The sequence below is a fragment of the Sparus aurata genome, chromosome 10 (genome assembly GCF_900880675.1).
Source record: "Sparus aurata chromosome 10, fSpaAur1.1, whole genome shotgun sequence".
NCBI lineage: Eukaryota > Metazoa > Chordata > Actinopteri > Spariformes > Sparidae > Sparus > Sparus aurata.
Genome location: NC_044196.1, coordinates 32,247,619 through 32,271,362, shown reverse-complemented (window position 1 = coordinate 32,271,362; position 23,744 = coordinate 32,247,619). Strand labels below are relative to the sequence as shown.

Genomic DNA, 23,744 nt, shown 5'->3' with positions numbered 1-23,744 from the left:
AGGAATGCCAAGCCATTTTTAAAAGTCGAATGAATATATACGTATACTGGTCATCTGACTGGCAATCGGCATCAGAGTAGGTTATCACTCACCTGTACCCATCAATGAAGCTGGCATTGATGTAGTCAGAGCCCTCAACTCCTCGTATTGGTTGAAGACACACTCGTGTGGACTCGTATGGCATTATGTTGACAAGGCGGTTCTTGAACTTGTTGCAGGGGAGATTGGCACTGATGAATCGCGACGTATGGGCTTTAGTGTTAGCTAAACGCTGCATGGAGACAGAGAAAGAGAGACATCTTTGACTGTGCTTGTGCCAGGTCAGGACAGAGGGGCGCTGACATTCCGGTGTCTCTTTATCTGGTGACCTACTGTGTCTGACACTAAAGGTGGACTCTACTGTACGTGATAAAGATCAGAGTACGATGAACAATTGCACACTTTTCTCTCGTGCGAGTAGGAAGGAATGCAAAAATAATATACCATACACAGTGGGTGATGAAATCTACACTATAATGGCTCATAGTGTACTCTGGTTATATAATATTTCACCTAACCATAATGTATGGAAATGGCATCAAAGTGATGACAATCATGGCTTGCCTTTGCAGGGAAAAAATAGCATGTTATGATGAAAAAGACAGAGAAATGGATACCCAAGGGAGCTTGGAGTGGACAGAAGTGCAGTGTAATCTAACCTGTTTATCATCCCTTAGTGGAATCAGCATCCATCACACAGCAAGAAAGGAGGTGCGTGACAAGCAAGGCAATGCCATGCGTACAGCAACACCACAGACTGCTCGGGGCTGAATAAGGTTGGTTAAGCCTCTTATTGTAAAGTATATTGCCCAAGTCCCTCTGGCAACTGTTCTGTGGTGGGGGGAAACCTGTGTTTGGCATTTTCATGTAAACCAAGACCCCTGTTACTAAATGTAGGGGAGCTATGGGAAGGGGGGAACCAGAGAGGGAGAATTTATCCTATGTTGGATTACACAAGCGAGTTAACTGACTGGAATAGAGAGGAAACCACAGGCCCCATGCTGTCTGGCGGGCCTAATGGGAACTGGAAAAGAGTTGTACTGAGAAAGGCCAATCAATGACACTGTGGTCTGCATGCGACTCAGAAAACGGGGGTGCCAACGGGATTTAAACTCACACTACATATGGCAAGTTTGTACCTTGAACTCAAGTTCCATTCCGGTGACATTCTCTCCACCTTCTATCTGCGTCAGTTTCTGGATGTAGGCGTATAGGTTTCTGGCGGGCACTTCGGTGGTGCCGCAGTTGACGGCCTCCTGGAGCGCGTCGTGTATGAAGACGTACTGGTCCTCTGTCTGCACCATGTAGTTGCGCTGGGCACGCATTAGCGTTACGTGCCCGTAGATGTCCACAGTCTTCTCGTGCTTGATACGTTCCAGCATGGCATCAATCACGATGAAGCAACCTGTGCGTCCCACTCCAGCACTGCAGTCAAAGACAAGACGGGGAGGGATGGATGTTATTTCGTGGAAAAGTTAGGTTGAATATACAACTCTGCATTGTAACTTGGCAAACACAGTACGCCTGGTGGAAGAAAAGGTGTCTTTTAAAACATGTGCACCAGCTTTGATGAACTTCTTTTCCCCTAGCAATGAGGCAAACTCTCTGTGCCAAGTTTGCCACTGTTGGACGGACCATTTGGCTTGGAGTGTAATTAAATCTGAAGTGGCACTGTGTGGAGAAGAGGGCTCGTCAGTCGCAGCCTTCAGCAGGCTCACTGCTGGCTTTGCAATCTAGTCTCTCCCCTCTGGACCCCACCTGTGCTCTCCAGCCCATCAGGACTAATCACTTATGCAACAGCAACATTTAACCTTTATCTCATGGTTCCGAGGAGTGCCACTACAACAAATGCGCACCTAAATGTGGATACAAAGGCGAGTATAATTCTTTTAGGGTTTCGTTAATGTGTCTGGAAACTTCTGACGAGTGCAGCTGACTTCAATTAATGCCATTAGATTAGCGCGGAGCATCCAAATGGCATAAGAGCTTTAGAAGAGGCGCTGAAAGGCACGTCTCTTCATTAAGATTCACACGGGCACATTTTTACATTAATGTGTAAAAATGCACAGGTGATAAAAAGCACTCTGACATGGAGGGAAAATGGTTTACTCTTCTTCAGCCTCTTCTTGCAGGCCAGCCTGAGACACGCTGTACAAATGTAAATGCCTTTTGCAGACTGCTGACGATCTAAAAGTGCTCGCCCCTGCACATTACATGTTTTAATAGCTCATGCCTCAGCAAGCAAGATGTTTTCTGATGACAATTTATTTACCGTAGGGTGACAGGGTGGTGTTAAATCTTGTTCGTTAACTCTCCTCCCACCTCCCGCAAAGCGCAGCATTGACAAGACAAGTCCTTGCACTTGGCACTCCAAAGTAAATAGGTTACTCAATCCATTAAGCTGACATGCCTACGAGGTGTGAGCCATGCTCTCGCGCCTCCTCCTTCTGATGGAGCATTTGTTTTTCATTTGCTCCGAGAAACGGGGGGAAAGGGTTGAGAAGGAAAACTCAAGAGGGAGTAAAGTTAGCCCCCGGGGGCCAAGTCTGCTTAATGTGCCATGCTGCACTGGAACTGCGCTGCAAATGGAATAAAGACACGTATGGGAGTCATTGGCTTTAACAAATTATCTGATGATCACTTTCAAAATGGCTGACATTGGCTGAATGAGACTGAAGGGGTTTTTTTTTGGGGACTGCTCAAGGGGGGGGGGGGGGGGGTCGCAAAATGTGCATTTGAGTGAAAGGGAGAATCGTGCTGCAGAGAAATGTATCTATATTTGAAGGGATATTTGAAGAATGAATCACTTCCAGGTCTGAGAACACCTCAGGCCTTGGGCGAGGGGTGCAGAGAGATGCAGGAGATTTCTCCCTTTACCCCAGCTGTTTCCAATCTGAAAACATTTTACAGTGCAGACCTGAATGTGGGAGAGTGATGACCTGCGAGAGAGTAAGTGACAGAGTGACAGCATTGAGCTAGAGAGACGGAGACAGGGGAAGATGAGGAATGGGGGAAGGGAGGCGAGGAGACAGAAGGTAGAGTTGTGTTATGCTGCCAGGGGTCTCGAAGTTGTGCAGCTCTCAAGTTAGTTTTCCAAAAGACTGAGCCGAGGGAATGTATATTAACTGCAATTTTTCTTTAAATGTATGGACGGGAAATGCTTTGACCATGTGCAATATTCCTTTATCGACGAGTGACGTGTGTGTGGCGGGGTGAGGTGGTGCAGAAAGCCGTTGGAACATTTGGCAGTTGAAGGGGAGCTGGCGGACCGACTGCACTAATGACCTGACACCGCCTTTTCAGCCAGTCAAGACCAGCTGCTTTGGACGTCGACACACATTAAGTGTCAGACTAATATGCTTTCCAGGAGTTTAGGGAATAGGGGATGGGGAGCAAAAGTGCAGTGTGAAATACAGCTGCAATGAGTCACGAGTAGATAAAGCGCAAGCAGCAGTGAAAGCAATTACATATGTATTGTTACCGAATCTCTCGCCGTCAGCTAACCTTGTCACCATTTCCCTGCACTTCCAATTGAACACGCACACACATGAACTCAAGGATCACTATTAATGGAGTCAATAATAATTTTAGTCTCTGCTTGGCGAAACCACTGGGGAGTGTTGACTAGTGGTGTAGATCAACACTTTCATCGGCTCTGGTATTACATTTATTCTATTGGACAACAATGCCATATTTAGGGATATGATAAAAGTCTGTGTCAATATGAGATGACATCGGCCCACAATCAGCTGCAGTAGAAACTGCCACCATTTTCTATTCTGCTTTTGGCCATAAGAGAACAACACATAGGTAAATGTAAGGAGTTACGAGCGGGAAAAATGTACGTTAACCTGACACCTATATAAAACATTAAACATTTAAGAAGAACATTTAACAAGCAATAAAAAATGTGCCTCAATATCAGCTGTCACAGAGACAGAACACGTTTTGCTGGCCACCATTATTAAATTATGCCTGTTGTATTTTACATTGTATAAATTAGCCTAGCAGCTAGCAGACTTTTCCTCTACTCTTACCTCTTAGCTTTAGAAATGATGTATTATTTAAACTTCAGCTTGCATGCATGTTCTTTCAGGCCAACATTGTTGAAACGGAGGCAGCTGATACTACCATAGCAGAGAAAGAAGTCAGTGGATAGCTGAGTGACATGCCCTGTTTTTATTCCAAAGACCAAAAATATTTCTACACTGTTGATTTATTCCTGAGAGGGGAGTAAATATCCTCATCATCTTGTTCTTGGCTGCTTGCCATGACCTGCCGGGCGCTAGCGCAGTTTGAATGTTTGGGAAGGAGGCGCGCTTGGACAGACGAGGTGACAAAGATGTGCCAGGGGAATTCAAAAATAATGCCGCATCTGAACCATTAGGATTTGGATCAATATTTTCACTTTGCATCGATAACGTTGCATCACCGATCATCGAATCGATGTATTGAACCTACCCGGTGAGGTCAGGCTGTTGGTGGTGTATTTAACGGGTTACCAAATCTTGCAGGAGGTAAAGCTCTGACCACAGTGATGAACATAGCTGACACTTCATCACGGCTGCTGTCGCCACTATATTCCAGTGTAAGCAGAGTTCTTTGCCTGGGTGCAGTGACTCCTTAACTCAGAGCACAATGAGTCCCGAGGACGACTGTTAGAAACTCTTCAAACCACTCCTGCGTCATGATCCAGTCATCTGTCCTCCATCATTGTGTCCACTTATGCTTGAAATACAAAATTGTGCCTAAAAATAGCGAAAGGTAAAGCATCTGTTTTTGCTAGCAAGCTAGCTGCTTGTATTTGCCATTCACAACTACAGTAATGAAATTAAAGGCAATTAGGTAAGTAGTCTGCATTGTCTTATATGTGTTATATACAATATATACAATAGTTCACTATAGCTTAGAGGAAAAAAAGGGCACTGGTGGTAGGTCACCAGTTCAATCCTTTGAAACTGTGGGCTGCTTTATCAAAAGTTTCCCTTCCAAGTCACTGAGAGAGGCCGGTGATCTTCATGGCATTTAATCATGTCCTTTTGACCTCTTCCACTGCCTCACAACGCCTCTGTAGCCCTTTAGCTAGAAGAGCAAAACAGCCCCTGACCCATGGGTTAGTGAAAACAGCAGGCGCAAGGAAAGCAAGAAATATGCTGTAGTGGCTGTGGGAGGCAGGTTTCCCGAGATGTACTGTGATTTCACCTTGTCACAAGGGTTGGCTTTGCCGTGGAAACACATAATAGCATTTAGACCTTATATATTAAAGACAATGCTTCAGGAAGTTTGGGTCCTTTGTACATAACAGTAATTATGTATTCAAAATATTGTCGTTTAAGATTCTGTAAACTTTCCTGATTCTGGTTCTGATTTGGGCGTGGTAATACTTGGGACTGTTATTCTGAAAAAATATGCAGCTTGTTCAAATACAAAGCAGATAAATATATTTATGAAATTGTGAATACTTGACGAGCTAAATAATATTTACACCAAGACGAAGTCCTGGAAATACTGTAACACGAGACAAGCACATCCCACCAGCACACAGACCTAAAGTAAGTAATGGTTAACCACTAATTAGACTTACATCTGCGTCATCACAATGCAGTCTTGTGTATATCAAATGAATTGTTATGGAACTCCAGTAACATGTGAGGCACACGATACTGCATTGGGCTGAGTCATTTGGAAGGGTTTAGTTAGACTGAGGAGTAGATCATGGACACTAAAATGATTGGTTGGTTACGCCTTAGGATCCGTCTCATGGTGGTGCGTGCGGAGGTAATTACAATGCTGATACGTTTCTCTAATTTGTGATACGCAGGGAACGGGAACAGTGTGTAGTTAACAGTTCTAACTTTACTACAACCCAAACAAAGAAATCCAGAGCCCTCGATTGTTTTTTTAAAAATGTTTCATGGTGTAAATGGTGAATACATGGTGAGCCGCAATTTTATGTGCACCAACTAATTACGCAACTGCTCCAGACTGTATCACGCTGTAAATTATAAACAATAAAAGTGTGTCATTCCTTCTAGTTTTTATCTAGGCTCTTTCTTGCACTGTGTATATCTCCGCTTAGCCACAAAACTCTCCTCACATTATTGTGCAGTATGCAAAGTATGCAAATATAAAAGATGGCTCTGTCTTAAAATTGTGGTCAAACATGAAGTGAGGAAATGCCTTTCAAAGGATTTGCAGCTTGGAAATGACTGTATCTGATGGGGAGCCAGAGGAATTAAAAACTCCCATCTGCAGAGTGACATTAATTCCTGCATTCTGCTTCATTGTAAAAAGTCAGGATTTTCAATTTGAAGCGATTCGGCAACTAGCTCTAATTAACTTCAGCATGTGGTAATTCTAATTCTTCAGTAATCCCCCTTCCTTTTTTTTTTGTCACTTTCTGACACAAGTTTGTATCTATTACACTCACTATCGCCGTTCCTTCATTCTTACTGCCTTTTTTCCTCCCTTCAGTCACTCGCTTTCTCTTTGCCGAGCCTCTGATGGCTTCCCGAGTTGAGAGGAGCCAGAAGTCTGTGTTATATCCTCGTGCCTCTCTGCTGGGTGTCTGGCCGCTTATGTAGCTGAGGGAAGTGAAGTTGGCGTGAAAGTTATTTGTTTCAGACGCAATAACCCAAGGGATGAGCCGAGGCAACTTGAGGGCTGCTGATGTGAGACACGCGAGCGGTGTAGCGAGGAAGGCGACAGGTCTGCGTATGTCTTGTGTGTCAGTGTGTGGGAGGAGATGTTTAAGTTTGCTGAGGGCGATGCCACTCGTACTCTTTGTGCTGTGATGTTGAAAGCACCCTCAGAATTAAAGTGCTTTCTATGAAAGCCAGTAGGCTCATGTGTTTGGGCTCACAGTAGGCAACAGTTAAATATTCTCCTTCAGACAACAGTTTTTATTTTGGTTCATGTCCGCTCTCCTTTTAAAAATCTCTTATCAGTACACAAATGACTCACATATAAACCTCTAAATAACCATGCGTGTGTTGTATTTTGTCATATCTATTCATATATTCATTACGGCAAATGGAGAGAACAAAATCAATTTCATGCTTCAGGATGTTTTTGTGAACCATGTTGTTTCTCACCTGCAGTGTACCACCATGGGCCCTGCGTCTGGAGGATTGCAAGCTTTCACCCGTCTCAGGAAGGCCAGGAACGGAGTGGGGTGCTCTGGCACCCCGTGGTCTGGCCAGGCCGTGAACTGGAACTGCCTCACCTCTCTCTTCTCGCTGGAGCCGTTCTGAATATGGAGGCGGAAAAGGTTAGTGGCACGACACAACCTGAATCAAATACTTGACAGCTGTCGTGGGGTCTTAGTAGCTTCTACAGGGCAACAAAATGTTCCTTACTTTAAAAAGTGCAAATGTCCTGACACAGTATGTGGCCAGCTCGACTGTGTCCAGCAGTGTCACTTGGATGAGGCCGTATGTCTCCGTCGCTCTGGTCGGCCAGTATTGGTCACATTTCACCTGCATTGGAGAGAAACGTTGTTCTTGACAAGGTCTGGATAGGAATATATGAGCCTGTTTGTTAAAAAAACATCATTTATTTCAGGTACTGGGACTCTAGCAATGTTGAAATGTATTTTAACACTGGCGTCATTCCTGCTGACTAAGTATGATTTCATAATCAATGAAATGGCTTGAGATATTTGTATGGAGCCGACAATGCTATTAATTGTCCTGACATAGTCTATAATTACAAAGGTAAGCAAGGTTTCCAATCATATTACCGGGTCAGCTTTATTGCTATTCGAGTGTACAGCTTTGTTTCCCAGTTAAGGGCCAATAAAACACTGTTCCATTATAGCATTACTGCTGCGCTGACAAAGGGAAGCACTATTGGTGTTGAAGAGGAAATAACCGGGCTCCAGTTCAATTGCTTTTCTTCGTATCGCCCAGTAGAACTAATGTGGTTTCAGCAGTTTGTTTAACAGTGTCATCGTATTAAAGATGTCCTGTTGCCTGACGCTCTGTAACTGTTGAGAATTATGACAACTGAACACCAGTTGTACCACTGGAATATTCAAACATCTAACAAGTCCACTAATTTCATTTCCTGTGCAGCTGTTATAGCATTGACACCCTGAGTAATGGAGTGATTCATAACAGTGTTTACTTGCAAATACTCAAGCTTTATATATGCAAACATGCAAAGACAGCTTGAGTGCTTCCCAGTGAATGATATGACTGATTAATATGAAAGACAGGGGCTGTTGGCAGCAAACAAAAGCACATTATGTACTACAAATGTCAGACAACATAATGGCACTGCTGGATCATGAAGAGTGGGGCGTCTCGCAGGAAGCTTTCACAGCAGAGTCCAGAAACAGCCTCATATCAAAAAAGCTTGTATGGAGTGAAGCATGGACCAAGTTTAAAGATCCCATATTATGCTATTTTTAGTTAATACCTTAGTTTTGGTGCCTTCGAGAACATCTGAACTTTCTTTAACTCTTCTTTTAAATGATTTTGCTCATACTGTCCTATTGCTGCAGCACCTCTATTCAGTCCCTGTGCATATGCTCCATTTTAGTGCCTGTCCTTTTAAAGCCTTCTTCTTGAAAAGCCCAGTCTTCTCTGATTGGTCAGCTGCCACAGGCCTGAACAGGACCTGCTGACCACCATGCATCCGCATCAGGATGCATCTTTTTTTTTTTGCTTTTTAGCATTTGCAGGACCTAAGAAGCATCTTTAGAATTAAGAAAAATACTTTGAATCTCACAGTCTCCAGTAAAGGACCTTTAATCGAAGAATAACACATTTTACAGTGCCGACACTGTTGAAGAGCAGCCGCAGGAATGTATTTGCTTTGCAGATTGTACAGATACCGAGTGAAAACTGCTCTCCGGATTGAGTCAGCACCCCTGTTAACAGTGTGCCAGGCTCTTAGAAAAGGCATACAAGTGTGAAGGTCAGTAGCTTATGGAGTCCGCGCAAGCTTTCATCCGCTCAGTCAAACACTGTAAGATGTGCAAGAGAGAGGGAGAAAGAGCCTTTTGACCACACCAACCTTTAAGAAGTAGAGAGTGCATACAGCTTGGCGTAGCTTTCTCTGGGGTTTTTAATCACTGATTGTAATCCAGTGCCTTCAGCAGTGCTCAGCTAATGAAGGGAGCGATGCCACTAATCAGTCAGGACTAAACAACAGCAGAGTGTTGTTGTGAGGAGAGGATTGAGGATATCAGTGGGTGATGGAATGCAACCTGGCTTCTCCTGGAGAATAAACAGGGAACGCCAGAGTACAAGCATGCTGTAGAAATTACAACATGGTTGCAAAAAAGAAGAAGATTAGGAGGACAGGGACGTCAAACTGATCATGTCACTAACGGAGAATGAGCAGAGCTGGAAGACTCCTGTCCTGTTAATGTACAATGTCAAATTAAAAATGGAAAAATTGAGTCATTGTTGCATCTGAATTTTGTTTCCCACACTTTAGTTTTGACCTTGTCCTTTCTTTTCGATACAACTCATTAAAGAGAGGGAGATCCTTTTTTCTTACCCTGGACCTCTCCTCCAGTTTGGTCATCATGACGACGATGGCGCTCCTCTGCTCCCAGATCATCCTCCAGAACTCTCCGAATGTCTCTGGCAGAGATCCTTGGGTGGCAATGTACGCATTCTGCTTCCTGTAGCCATCGATGTAGTTGGCATTGATGTAGTCACTTCCAGGGATACCTAAAAACAGACAAGGTGTGACTTGGGTTGTCAAGCTGTTTTTGGTATCCGAAGAACAGATAACGATAAGAGGCAGTGGTGGGAGACTAACCCAATGTGGACAATAAATGTCACAAAATCCTGGTATTTTTTTTACCTCATAAGTTTGTCCTGGCCTTTATTTTTCCTACAGTTATTTGAGATAACGTCAGAGATTTTCCCGGACATAAGGGGACACAGTGTGAGGTAATCATCTCGGTTTTTCTCTGACTATTAAATTGAAAAATAGCATAAAACAGTCAGATTTGGAAACGGTTTTACTGTCCATAAGGATTTGTATTTGCTATCAACAGCATTTAAATCCTCAGTTTTTGCGTCCCTCTTCCATATCTGCAAGTCACTTACAGATAAAGCTTGGTCTGTAAAAGTCTATCACCTCACACGGAGAAAAACAAACCAACAAAAAAACTAGCAAAACAATCCCCCCCCCCCCCCCCCTCCTCTCCTCCTTCCCTTTGCTTATATTAAATGAAAGGCACAGCAGCCTTTTTCGAATCCAGGCGAAAGAGACGGAGCTGACAGCTAGTCAATGCTTTAGGACTGGCAGTTTAGGGGCTTCGTGCACACATGGTCGACCAAGATAAGTCTCATCTGCATGGACGCCACGTATCAGAGAATCCCCTCACTCCAACTGCTTCCTCTCCCCCCCCCTCTCCTCCCAGACTCCCTTTTACTCCCAGGTAACTTATTCACCAGAAAAAAGGGAAAGAAAATGGAATATGAACACATTCAAAAAACCAACCCCCATTATTATTTTTTTCCAGCTTTTTTCCCGTCTCTCTCTTTAAATGTTGGAGTTGTACACACAGGCAGGCGGCTAGGCAGTACATTTTTGTGATGGACAAGGGATAAATACAATTAAGCCCAGTGTGTTTCCAAATTGAAAAGCAAAAAGGCACATTACGGTGGTTTAATGAGAATGAGGCAAGTGTTGTTTAATGCACATTTGCAAATGGATTTTGCCTTTATGCTTTCTGTCACTCAGGATTTGTATGAATTCCACCGTTTTCTCTGTCAACATGCTTTTTTGAGAAATAAACATTGCTACAGTATTGTTCAGCACTCCTCGTAGAAAAGAATATACAGAAATATTTTAAGGATGCAATACTGTGATGCTAAAACATTTAGATTCTTAGGAGTATATTCATTTTAAGACATGCAATACTTGCGAACACAAGACCACACTACTACAGGGCAGACTAATAAAGTTGTCGTATTAAATTTTGATGATTTTTTTTTTACTCAATCAGCCGCTTGTAGAAATATAGAAATGGCAAAAACTGTGAGCTCACGCATAACTTGAATGCTTCCAAAAAGAACATAGAATTTGGTGGAATATGCAGCGATCATGCTCGTAAAAATGAATACATACTAATTGAAATTAGGATCTGTACAATTTTGGCAAGTGTCTGCAAAGTTTTAGGGATTAACTTTAGATACCAGTTTAATCCTGCTAAGTATGTGTTTTGTACGGTCCGGCAACTTGGCAAGAGGTGCCTCGTCATTCATCAGAAGCTGAACAGATTCAGTGATGTCACGACAATTAAAGTCCACAGATGTACTCGAGCTTCAGAGTGCCTGTATTCCAAAGATTCTGCTGATCCATCCCCACATCAATAAATTCCAAAAAGTGCCGCAGCTGTCTACAAATTCTGATGTCAAATCCCAAATCCCTTTTTATTCAAAGAACTCAATCAGAGTAAACAATAGACGCGTTGCTTGCCAAAAGGCTTTGTTTAAGCTTTAGAAGGGAGAAGAGGAAGTCCCTCATGTCCCCCTGGCTGAGAACTACTCGCTTGCTATAGCACAAAGGCGCCAATGTGGTTGTGCAGATGTGTTTATACGCCTGGCTAATGGAGTTCCATCAACGCTCAAGCTGTGTGTTGTTTGAGAGAGAGTGCGAAAAGAGCTCTCTAAGTCTTTATCTATCTGTTTATGTCACATTAGCCATTTATTACTTTGTTTATTTTCCTTCACTCTCCATGGGAGCAGCTCGATGGAAATTGTTAATTAATAGCTGTGTGCGCAATTGTGCTTAATCCAATAAACTGGCGAAGGAGCCAGCACTTAACTAACCATTCCAAAGTGGCCGTTCATTCCTTAGAAGCTGTACTGTACAGTGCTACACATCTCTTAAGTGCCGAAGACTCTGACTGGACTTTTCAAGTCAGGTCTGCGACGGGCTCAAGTATAATTGTGAATATAAAAGTTTGGCGCTATTTGGCTGCAAGGTCTTGATGTTCAGCTCAATGCAACCACACCTTGAAGGAGTCCTGTACATTTAATGCTTGTAGCGATGCATTGTCGACTGAGTCAGTAATCTAAGTATTCTAGCTTCATCTTGTGTGTTGCTGTGAGTTTTGTCTGTCAGGTTCAACGAGGTAGCAAAAAGCATCCCCTCATCCTCCAGTGTACTCAGTGTTGTTTGCCCAGGCATTATAAAAAAAAAAAAAAAAATCTCCTGCCACCAATTCAAAGACACAGATGCTGATCAAACACACTTGCATCACTCACTGTACATCATTCTTAAATATGATTAAACTCAGCTTTTTTTTACAGAAAACTGCCTTTTTCTAAAGCCATCTATTCCTTCTCAAGCACCTGCGGCATGAAAAGAAGTAAGTACTCTGACACACTTGTGGAGGAATATGTATTAAAAGTACACTCTGGTTGCACTCCCGAGGTCTAAAAGATACAGTTGCACAGGCTGTCTTTGGAATCAATACAGCAGTTGGGAGGGAAGATGTCGGTGGGCGGCATACCGTCAATAGCGGAGAGCAAGACTCTAGAATGGTCGTAGGCAATCACGTTGGCATATCTGTTCTTTGGTTTGTTGACCTCCAGGTTAGAATGCTCCCATGTGAACTGCTGACCAGGGTCGATGGACTGTGAAGCAGAAGAAGATTTATCATTACAGTGGAATATTTTGCTCTATATGAAAATTTAACAGTAGTTCGTTGCTTAGATTGAATTCAACTCTGGGGAAATTGCCCATGAGGCACTGGTGCAAGATCCTTATCAGAGAGCAGACTCAAATATGCGTTTCACCACAGAGCATTTGGTAATAAAAGTCTGGTCCATTGTAGTTTACTGATATTTAAAAACATCTATTAAAGAGTCTGGTGAAATTCAAGGCCATACTTAGCTTTGTATGTCTGACCCAGCCCTTGTTTGTCAAGTCTATGAGGAAGGCAGCTTATTACAATTGAAAACAATTGAATTCAGTCTTGTTTTTTCCGATGTGTCCTTTTTGTTTAACACAGTCTATTTTTGACTGTATATTTGTCCAAATACAAAATAGTTTGTCTTAATGTCATGCATAATATTGATTTTCTTCCTCCTCATCTGTACAATACAATGAGGAAGAAAGGTTGTAAAATATTGATAAAATGTTGCTTCATTTCTAGCCCTTGGGCAAGCAAGAGATTGTCTTAAGGCTACACACTGTGTGTGCAGGAATACTAAAATAACCACTTTCTACACACATCACGTGAAGGCTTATAAATTAAATATGGACCATGAAATATGCCGCACTCTTGATAGAAAAGTAATAGAAGTTATTGTCTCCAAAGAAAATTGTTCTTGTCTGACTACAGGCTGATTTACTTGATGAATAGTCTAACCCAGACTTTGACTCTTCTCTGTTAATGTTTTTCAGTAGAATCCTTTCCTGCCTCTCAGAAAATGGGGTTGTCAACAGACACTGGACTCTAAGTTGACAAATCTTAAATTAAAAGTGTAGGAGAACACTCTGTAGATGGAAATGTGACTTTAAGTGGATACTTCACTTTGTAGAACAATGTGAACTTTGTGTCGTCCTTGTCATGAAATACCCGCTTCGTATAAATTATTAGATGTACAAAACGACACGTTGTGAATTGGTCACAGAGGAAAAGATTGTGTTCCATTTGATTTTTAGGACCTGATGACACAGACAGGAATACCACACTTGAGACTAGTTCAACAGAATTTGCTACCCGAGCCCTCATTCAGCTTTGTGGAGCTGGGATTGATAATGGTCCCTCATCACAGATAAATGAACTATAAAATATAATATCACAAAGGGAAAATTCAAAGACATGAAAAATAGCATTCCATTTCACATTACAGGGAAAATATTGCATTTGTGTTTTAATGACTACAGCCTGCTTTTATGAGTTAATCTCCACTGTAACACAGAAGACGTGCTGTAGGACATACTGCAACACACACAGCCATACTGATCTTGCTTATAGATCTGCATATGATCATAGTTTTATGACTTCTTCAAAATAATTTACAGTAATGATAAACACATAAAAATAGTTTTATTTATTTCAGACCAGTTTAATAATTGCAGTCTTTAAAATACCACAACGGCCATGGAAGGAAACACATTAAGAGTTATTTTAGAACATACGAGCTCAACGTGAATACAATAATACATTTCAGCCCTGAGTTCTTTATCTGCAGAATTCACCTAAAGCAGCAATATGTGGGGGACAAACTACTGGCTAAGCCTGATATTATATCAAAATATGTTGAAACACTGGGCTGCAACATTGCTCATAATAAAAATCTTTATTTCATTGTGCTCCCAAAATTGCTTTCCACTGCTCTCGAATGAGCTCTATGAAATTGGAATTCAATGTACTTAAGCTGCAATAATGATTGGGCAGCTTGGCAGCCGACCATGTGGTGACCTCATAGATTTTGGAGCCGTTGCAGGACCCGCAGAGAGAAAATGGGCAGAGAAAGAGTGACCGTTCCCATCTCACACAGCGCCCCAGAAAAGGACCTCGTGCATGCAAGTATAAAGGAAATGTTTACACTGTCTGACTACAGCCCGAAGGATTTTGAAAGCACAAATTTTAAGGACGTTCGAAGATTTAATCACTTAAGTTATAGTTATTGTCACATTTGTTCCATGGTGCATTTTTATTCTGATTGTGGCCGAAAAATCTCGAGTAAAAACTAAGATGAAGTGGTTGGAATACTGAATATCCTTCTATATATAGCACACTGTAGCTTTAGTATGTCGTTTGCTCCATCTGGCACTTTCGTATTGTGAGCAGTGGTGATGGCTCAAGATGCTGATAGCAAAACCTCTGAATTTTAGTCCTATTATTTTATTTGGTTGTTTATGATTTCCCATGTGGAGCAGATGATAGTAGTGGGAATGTGGCATTTACAGGAGAGATGAAATTAGGCAGCGTAAACCAGGGCTGTCTTCAGGGCTTTATCATATTGATTAACTAATTACACGTAAAATAGGTGCATTCTCTCTGCAGGTTTTTTGGTATAACAGTATTCCCTTTTACTCAGTTTCGTCACATAGGCCTTTTTCACAGCAGACATTTTTGAGTTGTCATGGAATGAAAAAACAGGTGTTACTAATGACATTAATAACGGCCTCTTTTCCATTCAAGTGCCTCAGTAAATCATGTCAGTGAACCAGCAGGCACAGTGGCAGGGCCCTGAGAGTGGAAATGGAATGCAGCCATTATTAATGTTGATAATTGAACTGTGCGTTTCCTGCTATGCCATGTCAAAATGCATGCCGTGAAAAGGCACTCCGACCGAATTTAGATCTCTGTGTTTGTCTGAAAGGAAGCCGTTGCTAACCTCTGCCCTCATTTGGCCGCCATCCACCAGAGCCAGTTGACACATTGCTGACATGCTTGAACTGCTGTGTGGTTGACATGGGTATGATAGGATTAGAGCTTCCTGGAAAATATCACTAAATGCTCTTGCATGGCTGGCCACCACACTAAAGAGTGAAAGTTATTTGAAATCAGTTTGTGAGCGTGATGCGTGCTCCGTTATCCGTTATCATCCCAATTGCTGGATCAACACTTGTAGACACTCACCTCATATTCCTGTGAAAACTTGAGGTTGTCGTTTGCTTTCAGACGCTCCAGATGATCTGCCAGGTCCATAATTGGAATCGGAGGGTGGCTCGCCATACCTGTCAATCAGACGGACTGAAGGTCAGTCACCAGTCTTGTAAGAGGGCATCACCCAAGCACAAGCCAACAGTGAATCATTAGATAAGCGGCATGTGTGTTTAACAGGGGGAATGGAAGAGTGGATTCTTGTTAGGCTAGTTTGTTCACTCAAAGCAGTGGCCATGCTAATAGAGAGAATATGGATACAGAAGCCAATGAGAAGTCATCGAGCACACTTGCCCCACTGGGACTCTCCCTATTGAGAGAGAAGAACGTTATTCACACAGAAAGCTGCCGTGGGTAGTTAGCATGACGGTAAGACACAGACACAAACAAACATCCCCAAAAACAACCAACCAAAAGAACAACCGAAAAAAAAACATTCAAATGTTAGGCCAGATGTTGACGTCTGCTTTGAGCGATGACATGTTTTCAGGCTGTCATTTCAAACTCCGCCTCCTGTGATGACATAGCATTAATGCCAGATGGATTAGATGGGAATGGAAAAACAAGACTAGGCAGAAAAAAAAGGAAAAGAAAGGAATTAAAGCTAAATAAAAACATGTCAAATGCATAATCGAGACCAACTAACTTGACAAATGGAGGTTACTGGGGTGACTGGACGCACCTGAACCTGTGGAGGAAACGGCGGTGTAATTAAATACGTTGCAGATGTTATAGCAATGTGATGACTATTCTCTTCACAAACAGAAGGGGGTTGAATAGGTAGTTGAATGAATTATGTGTATTCTACATGGGACATCCATTAGTAACATACAAAAATTGTCATGCTAGAAGCTCGACTGTGCCACCATGCTCGTGTCATAGAAATAAGAAAGCGTACAGGGAATACAAATCCTAGCAGCACAAACCAAAGTCGTGCAACCACATTATTTGACATTCATTTTAACCTGAGGATGCTGACATTGTGATACATTATGTGAGTCTGCAGCATAAAGTTTCAGCCTGCGGTTAACTTCGCTTGACTTTGACAAGGTAGGATTGGCATTGTTATAAATGGCTGGTAGTCGAGGTATATGTGCCATCAGCATATTTAAAAGCCTAGACGTAGGAAACAATCAAAAGTGTAGGGTCTTCGCGAGGAAACCTTTTTGTACCTCCTGCGCAATCCGGCCGGTAGCAAAAGCTCTGCAACTTAAGAATTTAGGTGCCATTACGACACAGCAGTTGGGTGTCTCTCTCTCTCTCCAACACTGAGGTGATGTTTCATTTTGGTCGCTGCCACAAGTGGGCATTAGCTAATGGAAGCTGAGCCTCGTTTTCCCACCCACTCTCACGTCTCTCTGAAAGACGGCAAAGGGTGTTTCTATTGCAGCCCCGCTACTCAAAATCCATTTCCACCACTGGGGAACAATGAAAGTACCATTTCCATCATGCCGTCGCTCAAACATCAAGCATCCTTAAGATGAAAATGTCCATTGAGGGGTAAAGAGGTGAAAGAAAGGGTAGAGGGAGTAGGGGAAGAGAGGTGGTCTCATGTCGAAGTGCTTCGGGACTTGAGAGAAAGTGGTCACGTGGTCGGGGGGAAAAAAATGTTGGTCCTTTTTCAGCAGTGAGAGAGCCAAGATACAGGCTCTTAGAAACACTGTTTTGGTGGGGGGAGGGGGGGAGGAAATGATGGCTTGAGAGGCGGGTGAAATAGTGGGAGGATGGTTGAGATCACTCTGAGCCAAAAGGAAAAATACCCCTCTGCCAGGATGAAACAGCCCGTAATGGTCCTAACATCATTGAAGGGCTTTCATAAATATGCATAATCTTTTTCAAAAAATGAGCCTGCAGGGATAATTCATCCTGCTTTCATACTAGCTGACCTTAAAAATATGGCTTTGATATTACAACATTATTGGCAGTCTCTGAACACCTGTCCCAAAGCAGGTGGTGCCAGAGGAACTCAGAGCAGCCGTTAAGTGTGTCTCTGTCTGTCAGGAGAGGGGCAAAGACACGTTCCTCCTTTCCAGGTGATAAATGGATTGTGACGCCCGTCGCATCACCCAGGCGAGAAACGACCACATGACCGAGGTCAAGGCCATGACCGCTGACCACGGCTCACCTAAAGCGTTAAAGGTCAAATAGTAAACGCTAGTATTTACAGCTTGTCACCACTTTGTCGTCGCAATCCATTGGCTCGCATACATAATGGAGCCATGACACAGTTTTTAATTTCCCTCACCTTTCACAATGCTGCATCCTGTGACTTCTAGCAGCAGGTTACCATTCAAGCAGGACTGTACTATTCTGAGTAAGCATGACAAGCCTTGATGACCCGGATAACGCAGGTGAAGAGGAAGACGACAGCTGCCACGAAACTGTCGAGCTTGCATTTCTGCCTCTTCTTTTTCCACTGAGTATTGTCTCCTGGGAGGAAACTGTCAGTTTTGACCCTCCGTGCCTCCTCTGAGCACCTGTCCATTGTCTACCTGCAAACTGCTCACTCGTTTAATGCCAATCTCACTGCAAAGATGATTGACTCTCTATGACGTTAGGGTTTTTAGGATTCAGCGTCAGCAGTGGTTTGCAAATGAACAAACAATGGAGGACATAAGGCTAATTGTGAATATAATTATTCCTTGAAGCGAGCAATCAGTAGCATCACCTTTTATAATACACAATCAGTTGTGCGGGAGATGGCTGCCGGTGGCTTGATTTGGAATACCTACCAGGCGTTTGGAAGTTGAGACGTCGCAGCTCCACCGGGTCAGTGGGGTGATGCAGCGGCATTTCCTTGCTGTTGGGGAGACTGCCTTTTCTAGCTTCAGATTCTGCTCTTTTTCTGCAGAACAAACGGTAAATTAGAATTATTTATTTTGCTGCTCAAAACTCTTACTGTGTAACTTCAACGCTTGCCTTCCAGTCTGATAAATACTGCAGGCAAATATGCAATTAGAGAGGTGGCAGGACTACATTCTTACAGTACATAAGGCTACAAGAGGCGGACTGAATTACATCAACACTTCACAGAATAATGCAATCCAATACAATAGGCCCTTTAAATACTACCTTTAGTGGAGCTCTTTTCAATGATAGCGTCAGATAGGGTGTCAATTAAACTCTATATTCATGCTGAAGGTGTAGTTAGGGGTGGTGTTTAGATTGCATCATGTTGGAACATGGTGCTGTTACTCTACGTCCAAAAGAAAACAACAAGAACACAAAGATATCATTTGCTATTGCTATTGTACTACATTGCATTATGTTGAATAATATTCTTTTATTAGGATTCGTATTTGATTTATCGCTTGGTAACAATTCATCATAACCTTTTCTTTTTGTATTTATACTTAATGAAACTTTGGATAACCGTTATTTCACCGTTAACAATGAAATGCTCTATAATTTGTCTTGTACATTTTTAATGTAAGGTTGCAACTCATTTTTGTTATACTTGTATATAATAAATACTGTGTTGTTCATCTTTAAACTTCGTTTGGATGGCCGTCACAAAGTTGCTGATGTTTAAAACCTTTGGAATTGCTTGACAAATGGTTTATAAAGCATTTATTAACAGTGAAATAATTACCAACTCATATTTAATTAAAGCAACATTATACGACTTTTTAACTTTAAAATAACAGCTTCAGAATCATGTTGATGGCGCAGTGTCTTGTAAAAGGCTGAATGGCGTCTCTGTCTCAGCCACTCCGCCCTCCTATCACTTGTTTCTGCCAAATGGTGTTGCAATCTGAAACTGTTAGAGGCGTCAAATCACACAAAATGACAATTTCTACATAATGTTGCTTTAACTGGTAATTTTATCATTTATCAATGACGGTTATTACGAGTGTGATTTTTAGTGTATATCGTCACCTCTGACAAAAACACAAGGTTGTATAAATCAAGTGTTAGTTTCATAAACAGCAATGCAGCTTATTCATCAAGAAAAGAAAGAATCAATAAAATGTTGATCACCTTTTGCAGGACATTCATAGTAATTTATAAACATATTTACAGAATATGTTTGACGGTAATATAATGGAGTTTTGACATAATTTATTTAATGTTTATGACTAATGGGTAATGATAAAACACTGCTAATAGTAAGTAAAATGTATTAAACACGTTCATTTTGATGGGCAGAGCCTGATTTTACGAATGACTTGAACTCCAGTGAGCGACCAATTTCTACATGTTTAAATATAATATATTCAGTGTAGGGACACAAACAAAAAAAAAAGGATTTAAAGGGAATTAGTTAGCGTCTACCTCCTTCTCACTCTTACCTGTCCGGTTTGCTGCTCCATTGGTGGGCAAGAAAAGAAATATCGACACAACATTAGGTGGTAAGACCTTTGGCTTTATAGAATGGAGAATTCCAGAAACTTTGCTGTAGAGTAAGCGAATGACTGGCTGCATAAGAGACAAAACGATACCAATCATATCTCAATTTTGCTTTTACGTGCAAGATTAGTGATGCTTCACTTCAGAGATTATGCTCAATTATGCCGCCTTGGGGCTCTTTGTTTCAAATACTACAGTTTCACAGGTGCATCCGAGATTTGTACATTGTATCTCTGCTATTTCAAGCAGTTTCGGCTGATTGCTTCTTGTTCAAGCATAAAAGTCATCTCTTGACTCCTAATTGCTGTGACTGTTTTTTCCCCACAAAAAAGCCCACCACTGTTTTTTTTTTTTTTTCTTTCTTTAAATCAGGATTTATGCATATTCAAGATTTTTGCATGTGGTATCAAATACAAGCAACATGTTGGATCATTATTTTATGAAGCATATACTGTATTAAAATGTGTTTAAGCATATTTAATATTTTAGTTTGAAAAACTACCAGAATCTGTTGGTCAGGTAGCAGACACGACTTGACTTGAGTTATTCTGTGTGTAGGTGTTCAGTTTACTCTGATTTATGTTTCTCTGTGATGAAGCTGCACATTGTTATCCCCATGTCCTTTCCTAGAGCTCAATATTTACATGGTTGTTGCCCTTTGTTTTGCACACGAGGAGCACTCTGTTGCATAAGAATTGATCTCGACAAGAGAAATATCTCCTGGTTATGCACCGACGTTCCCTAACGTGACACTGGCTTGGTAATTGATGTGAAAAACTGCCTGCCACAGATGGAAGCTCTGAAGCCCCCCACACTCCACGCTCTTTGGTCACTTTCAATTCACTTTTGTATTAACTAAACCAAAACTTGATATGGATGGAATCCAAGGACAATCAGGTGTAGGAGAGAGCCGGAATAAAGCTGTGTGCTTAAACCTCTTACCCGACACTGCTATTGATGTATTTTTTTTTTTTTTTGTCTTCAACACTGATTATAGCTTGTGCTGACGCTCCATTTACTAATCTTACCTTGGCAAAATTACTTTTTTGAAGACTACTGTGAAATTCTGCTTAAGGCTGGGCATTTGATTGAATGAACTCCCTGGAAAATTATGGAAAAAGGTGAGAAGAGAAAAGCTACTGAAGGAAGGGGAAAAGTGTGCACGGACGTATGTGTGTGAGATATTTGCTCGCACGTGTGACGTGGCTGAGCAGGAGGGCAGCGTAAGGTCAGAGTCGCGATCTGGAGCCACTCTCTCTTGTGGAATGAGTAGCGGTAAGAGAGGAGGGAGCTGGGGCAGCCGGGATGCTTACCCAGGCCCCGGGGCCTCTGTGAAGCTGCACACACATGCAGTGACATGGAGCAGATAGTCAAAGCTCTGCCCTCCTACGCTTGACTGATGAGCAGTGACAGCACAAGGTCTCGCTACCACTAGGGGGTTCCAGACAAAAGGGCTGCTTTGATTCGGTGTGAAAGTGCACTGCCGCAGTTTTCCATGTGTTTGCCAGTGTGTGTTTGTGCGTGCAGGGGGGGGGCAGATGAATGTGTCTGATTTACTTTCTGTCAACGCACGTGTCTGTTGAAGGATCGTAGGCGTCTGCGTTTGATGGCAGCATGTTTGGATTTGCTCATGTGAGATTTAGAGTGCGTGTGAGCTGCAGAGAGTGAAGGTCATGGATAGTCTGAAGATTAATCCACCGCAGGTTTTGAGTTAAATTCTTACATGTAGTGTTTCTATACTTACATGTGCTAATTGAGGAATTCTGCAGAGCATGGCACATGTTCTGGTGTCATGAATGTTTAATATTTAATGTTCATGCATAAATGTATAGTAGCTATACATTCATTTTAAATGCACATACATAAGTTATAATGTTTATATAGTAGTGCGTGTTTTGCGCTGTCCCCTTGCGGTGAATGTTTAACACCATTGTTTGCACAGTTAAGGGTTAAGGTAGAAGTCACATCTGCTTATTTAATTTTCTTAATTTCGTATGCAGATTGTCTTTTCATGTCCTCACCTCTTGTAGAGGAGGATGGCAATGACGATGCATATGATGAAGACAACGGCGAGCACTGGGCCCACCACCCAGATAAGGCCTTCCTCCTCATCGATGATCGGCTGGGGGTCGATGTCGGCTGATACAACCGGGTCGGAGTAGGGGCTCGTGGCGTACATGATCTGAGCCAGGGAAAAACAAATCCAGGATCAATGTTCTGTCCTTAAATCTGTGTTGTGATCTTTTGTTTTACACATACCAAAAGCCATTCACCTTAAGCTACATGAACACCCATAAATCTGTGCTGAGGAAGGGAAACATTAGATCAAGACACCCTCGGCTCAAGATACTCAGAGCACTACTGCAAAACTTCAATTAATTCAGCCCCACCACAGAGCATATCTAACAAGGCTCTGACAAAGACGGCATGACCAACAATACAAATTAAAAGCCAATTCAAAGTTTTGCTGTGCAATTTCTGCTAAGCTGCAGTTTGGCCAATCAAAATGATCTCCAGTATCTCTCCCATACAGGAGCCTTGATTGAACTATTTCACATTCTAAGAGGAGATAATAAAAATGGTCTTGTGGGAAGAAAATATATGCTTCAGTGGGCAAATTAGAGATTTCCCTCCGTCCGTCATTATCGTTTTTTTGCTCTACCTGAACTCGGGGTTAGCGGAGAGAGTGCGAGGCAGGACTATAGACCCTGCAGCTCATCAAATCCATCATCACGCCTGCAGCTGCCTAATCATGCGGCTTTCTGGTCTTCCGTCCAGACAGACACATGCACACACGCACACACAGTAGCTGCAGCGGCGGAGATAAGGTGGACTGCACGTAGGACGCAATTAAAGAGGAGCCCCGTTATCGGGGTATTCTCGCGATCAGCTAAGGTCTTAAGGGGTTTCTCTCCCTAAAGCAGCGAGGGTCAGCTTCCATGGGCCAGCTGCAGCTATGAGTTTTTAAGTCAAAAGCCTCACAAGGGCTCAGATGTAACACATAACCATAAGTAAACTCTGACCCTCCACCACGATGCAGTGGATTTAACTCTTTATTGTTTATTATTAAATACAGCCAAAGTACCAGAGATTGTTAGCATGGGATAACCCGAAGGCGAGCAAGCTCATGTCTGAAGCTGAACTCAAGGATAATATGAGACACATATGAATGAGATAATGCATGTGTTAAAGAGCAAACCTACGTTTTCAGACATCTCCAGAACAGCAAGCACGAAGAAGATGTATTCCTGGCCATTCTGGAGCTTCTTGTTCTCAAAGTCGCCGTAGATGTTTCCGTCTCCCAGGGTAAAATCTTTGGGCAGGGCTTTGTAGTAGGCAGCGATGTAGGCTTTGGGTTCTGCCTGCCTCTGGAACCGAAGGGCTCTGCTCGTTCGGTTTATCTCTTTCAGCAGCTACAGTGAGGGGTAAGAAGAAGACAGTCGATAACACGTAGGGACGCGTTCCAGCACACGCATAAAAAACAGGGCTACAAATCACGCTATCTCCATTTTTTTTTTTCATTTCTTTCTGATTGCTGAGCTGAAAACGCTGATTGCGAGAGGCAGAACATTACAGAAAAGATCAATGACTTATTTAATCTTTTTTTTTTTTTGACTACAAAAGATTGTGATATTAAAAGATTGTGTGAATTTCCAGCATATAAAACAGTTGAGGATTATCCAGCGTCGTCAAACAGTAAGCAGAAGAAAAAGAGAGAGAGAGAGAGACTAAAGTGATTTACAACTTACAGAGCTCA

General features: G+C 42.3%; 1 protein-coding gene across 48 annotated transcripts in view; it reads right to left on the bottom strand.

The window, feature by feature from the left end:
• The window catches only part of LOC115589468 (receptor-type tyrosine-protein phosphatase delta), a 365,710-nt gene that overhangs the window by 5,918 nt on the left and 336,048 nt on the right, over positions 1-23,744 (bottom strand). For 23 of the 48 annotated variants that reach the window (XM_030430322.1, XM_030430330.1, XM_030430328.1 and 20 more), the window contains 12 exons: positions 23,191-23,400; positions 22,009-22,169; positions 19,930-19,941; positions 18,370-18,482; positions 16,284-16,325; positions 15,614-15,711; positions 12,527-12,650; positions 9,550-9,725; positions 7,398-7,517; positions 7,134-7,288; positions 1,179-1,464; positions 93-271 (listed from right to left, as the gene is read on the bottom strand). In XM_030430322.1, coding sequence (XP_030286182.1) covers positions 93-271; positions 1,179-1,464; positions 7,134-7,288; positions 7,398-7,517; positions 9,550-9,725; positions 12,527-12,650; positions 15,614-15,711; positions 16,284-16,325; positions 18,370-18,482; positions 19,930-19,941; positions 22,009-22,169; positions 23,191-23,400 — 1,676 coding nt within the window. The remainder of the gene's footprint in view (positions 1-92; positions 272-1,178; positions 1,465-7,133; positions 7,289-7,397; positions 7,518-9,549; positions 9,726-12,526; positions 12,651-15,613; positions 15,712-16,283; positions 16,326-18,369; positions 18,483-19,929; positions 19,942-22,008; positions 22,170-23,190; positions 23,401-23,744) is intronic. The other 25 variants (XM_030430337.1, XM_030430340.1, XM_030430339.1 and 22 more) reach the window with 3 other exon arrangements.